General features: G+C 45.5%; 1 protein-coding gene across 1 annotated transcript; it reads left to right on the top strand.

Annotated features, from left to right (window-relative positions):
* Nucleotides 1-3,741: 3,741 nt before the first annotated feature.
* Nucleotides 3,742-5,868, top strand: LOC118404458 (the record flags this gene model as incomplete). The annotated part of the gene is made up of 3 exons (XM_035803534.1): nt 3,742-4,318; nt 4,559-4,861; nt 5,231-5,868. Coding segments are annotated over exons 1-3 (1,518 nt in total), but the record flags the coding sequence as incomplete, so codon positions are not given.
* Between the last annotated feature and the right edge of the window lie 125 nt (nt 5,869-5,993).

Consider the following 5,993-nt stretch of genomic DNA (forward strand, 5'->3'; position numbering starts at 1 on the left):
ATTCCCGCGGCATTGCATTCGACATGCGCACAAACCGCATCCTGATAACTGATGCAGACCAAGGTGAAGTTCTTGTGTTCCGTCCGGACGGCTCCCTGGTGCGGACAGTCCGGCATCCACGGGGTGAGATGTTACGCCCATGGTACGTCACTGTGGACGGGGAAGGAAACTTTCTTGTGACGGACTTAATAAATCACTCTGTCTACGTGTATGACGAGTCCGGGAAGTTCCTGTTCCAGTTCGGAGGTGAGGGAAGTGGTGAAGGTCAGCTGACTCATCCCCACGGCATCTGTACAGACAGCTCGGGGCACATCATCGTGGCGGACTCTGAGAACTATAGAGTTCAGATGTTCACACGTCACGGCGAGTTTGTCCGGACCGTCCGTACTGGGTTTTCCCGGAAGGCCTGGCTGTTGGACCGGAAGGGCAGCTGGTTGTGACCGATTGGTATTATTACACTGTGACTGTATTTCCTAACTACTGAGTTCCTGACCACTGAGTTAGATCTTTGATAAAGATTCAATGTTAACAGGACTTATTCATTCTAACGAGTTCTCCGGTCTACTTCATGATGGCTGAGGAACGGATGGACGGGGCGGAGGGCGGTACCGACTTCCTACGACCTTTGGATCATCGCTCAAGCAATACTTTTGGAAAGTCACGTGTTGTCAGAAATTGTTCCCATCTGTTTCGTCAGTCATCCTGAAGAAGACTTGAGGATTCGGTGATTCCCGAAAGCTCATTTTGTTATCCATCTTCATATTGCTTAATCCAAGTGCATTGATCAATGCTTAAAGTACACTTTATGCGAAAGTCGAATCTTTTAATAGCAAACGTGTCTAAAAGCCATGGTAACTTTTGGGGTATGTCTGATTTGACAGATCAAAGATTGATTAAAATTGATTATTGCTTCGTAAATAGCCTTGCGAACCAAAGGTCTTGCATGGCCATGGATTTCCTTATAACCATCGTACATTGGTATTAATCAATTGGCAACACTGTGATATTAAAAAATAGTCAGCTTGTATATATTCTAATTTTGCGAAGACGGAATGAAGTTGAGAAGAATGACAGACTCGTCACAAACTCGAGGGTACCCTTCAGTTTGACCGATGATAACGACTATCCAACCAGCAGTGTACCGATGATGGTAAACGATGTGTGATTGTTTTTTACCTGTAACATCACCATTTATCATCGGGTAAACAATTAGATACAACATAAAGGTCTCTACACAATGTCTAAAGATCGCACATTAAGACGTCTTTGGTATCAGCGGTTAAATTTCTTGGGAATTGAATTGAAATGTATACTTTACGATGCTGTATTCAGTTTTCAACGAATAAAAGCTGTGCTTTCTTTGCATGAAATGATCAAAGTTCTTTGTGGTCTTACTTATGATAATGAGAACCAACCATGATTTCGGTCCCTGTGTAACACCCGACAAAAAGGCGTTACTAAAGAAAAGCATTGATAGACATAGAATATCTCACAAGGACTTCTAGCGGTAAATGATGAAACTGAATGCTATTAAACTGAATGAACTGAATATTCTATAGAAATAAACAACGAGATTCTGCAATACCATCGCGGACTGGACTTCAGATCCGGACCAGCGATGTTCTTAAGAGAAGGTCTATATCAACTACCTTATCTAATTCGTGTGGGAACGACGTGGCCTTGTCGTAACATTGTAGAACAAACTTGTGATGACAGAGTTTAACGAACAAATTGTCTGAATGTTGGTTCTGTCATAAACATAGTGCTTCATTTAATTTCCAAGCAGATGTTGGGAAGAAATATCTGGGCCGCGAGTATATGTCGAGATGCAACTTCACACCAGCTAATACTGCTGGTACTACATGAATTAACTTTCTGATAAAACCCAATTCACCTGTTTTACAAATCACATATGTACGGCGACGCCCATTCAGTATTAATGGAAACGCTAGCTTATTGTATCCCGAACTATTTTCGTCCCTAGCGGGTCAAACCTCGCTATGCAATCAGACTCCAGCGGTCGGGACCAATGTCCAACGGATACAGAGTTCGCTACAAACCTGCCATGTTCACTAGTTTTTCAGTCAACAGGCCGGAGACGCTTATACCTGTAGTACCGGCAGTATCCGCTAGGCGCGCAGCTGCACCTGCCATCCCACATAACCCCGTGACTGATCAAAGTCTAACGGGTAGTCTAATGAGTTTGTTTTCCACCTGCCACGGTTACTGTAATTTAATTCAGCGCCTAGACAGGAGATATCTGAGAGCCGGGAGTTTGTCTTGAAGAATCAGACTAACACTGGTTACGTCTTAAGGAGTTTGCCTTACCGTCACGTCACACAGGTGAGTTTTTGAACCTGCTTCACTACAGGTGAGAAACGTTTGACGTGGCACTTCAGCTAGGCGGCCATTTTTGGTCAACGACTTGAGGCTACTTTTTTCCACCTTGAGACTCCCATTGCTCTTTATGTGGTGAAACCTTAAGCTTAGGTAAAAGGAAGTCAGAGAAAGTTTAAGGAATTTGTTCATGTATAATAGCCTGATGCTGAACATGACAGAAAGTGACCACAAAAATGTCCTGTAAGTTACTTTGAATGGTAAGGCGGGTAGGATAGGTTTAGATTAAATGATATTCACAGTCTCACTTCAGATATGTTTGTTACTGTGAATAGGATAGTGATCATGTACAATAGTAAGGGGCTCATTGCGGCAAGGACCTATCAGTGTCCTGATCTCTGCCCCGCCCCTCGGCACGTCCGCGTGACGTGTTAATGATTGATGGACAGAACAAACTCTCCGCAGTCGGTGTGCTGACGTCACAGTAAGAGCCAAGCACTGGGAGATGTAAACAATTACAACACGAGTACAAATTAGGCTTAGCGGGGATTCAACGGTGCTTACTCCACATATGTTAACGTTGGTACTTAAAAAGGAGTCTTGTTAAAGGTTAATGTAAAACCCCAGCGTTGTTAATAGTATAATAGCCACATATATTGGTTTACCGGTTTACCGAGAGACCTTTAGCTCATATATATGCCTTCTATGTTTGCAGAATTAGATGACTGGGCGTGTCAAACAGTAGTTTTACACCTGCAGTTTCAATAATCTATGTTCTATGAACATATTACTAATAGTATGTTATTTGCACAAGGACCTATCAGTGCCCTGATCTCTGCTCCGCCCCTCGACACGTCCGCGTGACGTGTTAATGATTGTTGGACAGAACAAACTCTCAGGAGTGGTCTGAGCTGACGTCACGATGAGGGCAAGGTACTCGGAAATTTGCAAACAACTACGGTACAAGTTCCAACTGGGCTGAGTGTGGACTGAATGCTGCTCAGTCCCCAGTCGTTAACGCTGTTATTATGATATGATTACAGTAGAATGTACCTTTGTCAGATATCCAGAAAAGACTGTAAGATGGTATTACAAGGTTTTGAACTGCGCACGCGCAGGGTCAAAGGTGAAGGCCCCTTAAAGCCCATGAGTTTTTGTGTTGTTGAGACACATGTCGAGACTTTTTTTTTCATGTCTCGGGGACTTCAACTTAGAGGGATTATCCAAATGCATCACATTTCAAAATGCAGAAATTACTTTGTTATTTAACCTTCTATCCTGACAAATCGCCATAGCTATGCGGCTACCATCCTGTAGCTATATGTACGTCTTTTTTTTCCTTTTAGACGTACAACGTGTGCAGAGTAAGATCAGTCCAGTGACGTTTTATCGTCTGTTTTCAGGATGGCGGGTCCGGTCAAAGAAAGAGTCACAGCTGCCGACAGGCGCCATTTTGATTTCATGGAAACTTTGCTCCGTATTTCCGATGAACTGACAGAAGAGGAAACAGCGAACTTAAAAGTCTTCTGCCTGCACCTGATTCCTAAGGGCCACTTGGAACAGCTCAGGAGAGGAATGGACGTTTTTGTAAAGCTGATGGAACTAGACAAAATTGACCAAGAGAATCTAGATTTTATTAAAGAGATCTTGGAAAGAATCGGCAGACAGGACCTGATTCGGGACGTTCTGCGGCGGTTCCAGCAGCCTGACCGAGAGATTCCGGAAAATCCCGAACTCCAGCCGCCTGGCCGAGAGATTCCGGAAGATTCCGAACTGCAGCCGGAAACCCCCGAACTGCAGCCGGAAACCTCCGAACTGCAGCCGGAAACCCCCGAACTGCAGCCGGAAACCTCCGAACTGCAGCCGGAAACCTCCGAACTGCTCCCCGAAACCCCTGTACTGCCGCCAGAAAACCCTGAACCCCAACCAGAAAACCCAGAACTTCAACCAGGTGAAAGCAATTCAGAACAAGCCAATGAAGGTGATTTTTAATGTATTGACATACAATTATTTCTAAGGCCTTACTATTTTATACGCTTTTATATTTCTACAACGTCAAGTACAGCTTTCCTAGTCCAAAACTCTCATTTCTACGTGAAGAAGAATGTAGAAATATTTGAGATGTTTCTGTAAATTCCTGTTTTAATTGGCATAAACGTGTCAATGTGCCTGCAAATTCATTTTTGATTCACATTAACATATCAATAATTATTCATTGAAGGAACTACAACGTCCAACATCTACGTGGTCGTGCACGGCACAGTGCGCATGATCCAGGAAACTCTAGATCATCTTAGAAACCGCCTGGCAACGTTATGTGGCACCAGGAGGTCACAGGTCAAGTTCAGAGGTTACAAGAAGCACAAGAGCATCCTGGTGCACTTCTCCATGCCACGGGAGAACACGGCGGTGCTGAGGCACATGGCGGATCACTCCGACCCGAGACTTGTCTACATGGGCGTCAAGTCACTGCAGATCGACGCTGAAGTTCCCATCAAAGTCCAACAGGAGGAGCCGTTGTACGGTGAGTTGATTTCTTTTTCTCTTAATATAAACACATTTGTCAGTTTCAGAGTCAAGTTCATTAAGACATCGCTACTAAATGTAACAGCGTTAAATTGGCATACATGTTCACATGCACTAACTTTTCTATTGCAGACCATCGAAGCTTATCAGAGATTAAACATATAAAAGAAAATTGAATGTCTCATTTTGACAAAACAGTACTTTTGATCTACCACATGACTAAAATCGCCAGCAGGTCTGCTAGACAAAGTTTGCTACACTAATTGATACAGATGTTGACCCCCACTACAATTTGAAAAGCAGGTATTTGTCGTGATGTCATTTCAATCCTTACATGATGTCACATATTACTTACGTATCTGTTCAGATGTCAGGAGGCAGTTGCCTGTCGATGACATCGAGGTGGGATGCAGTACCCGGACCAGACACCAGAGGGCGCCCCAGAGCTGGACCCGCCTGTCTGCCCTGAACCTGTTCTCGGACGCCCTGCCGCTCCATCTGCAGGCAGCCGCGAGTCTGGAGTACCAGGGCTTCTCCTACAGCCTGGTCCGGGCTCTGGTGCAGAAGGACCGGCTCAGAGAACACCAGATGAGTCAGGCCATCCAGAACCTCAGGAACGCAGAGGTGGATTCCAACACGCTCCGTCAGAAGGCAGAGGTGGATTCCAACACGATCCGTCAGAAGGCAGAGGTGGATTCCAACACGCTCGGTCAGAAGGCAGAGGTGGATTCCAACACGCTCCGTCAGAAGGCAGAGATGGATTCCAACACGCTCCGTCAGAAGGCAGAGGTGGATTCCAACACGCTCCGTCAGAAGGCAAAGGTGGATTCCAACACGATCATGACTTTGCGCTCCAAGCTCGACATCACAGAGAACAGGCTGAAGGAGGCTCTTGAGACGATCTCAGTTCTTGAAGAAAAGCTGCAGCAGGCTCAAGAATACGCAGAGAAAGCCGCCAAGCAGGTGACATCCCACGTGACGGAATACAGGGGAGAGAAGCCGCCTGGGGACTGGCCACAGGAGTACAGGGGAGAGAAACCGCCTGGTGGCTGGCCAGTACAGGTCGAGAAGGCAGATGCTGCTACACAGACACACCTAGCGGGTCCTGTTGGTACTGCAGGGAGCCCTGA

Source organism: Branchiostoma floridae, chromosome 17 (genome assembly GCF_000003815.2).
Source record: "Branchiostoma floridae strain S238N-H82 chromosome 17, Bfl_VNyyK, whole genome shotgun sequence".
Lineage (NCBI taxonomy): Eukaryota > Metazoa > Chordata > Leptocardii > Amphioxiformes > Branchiostomatidae > Branchiostoma > Branchiostoma floridae.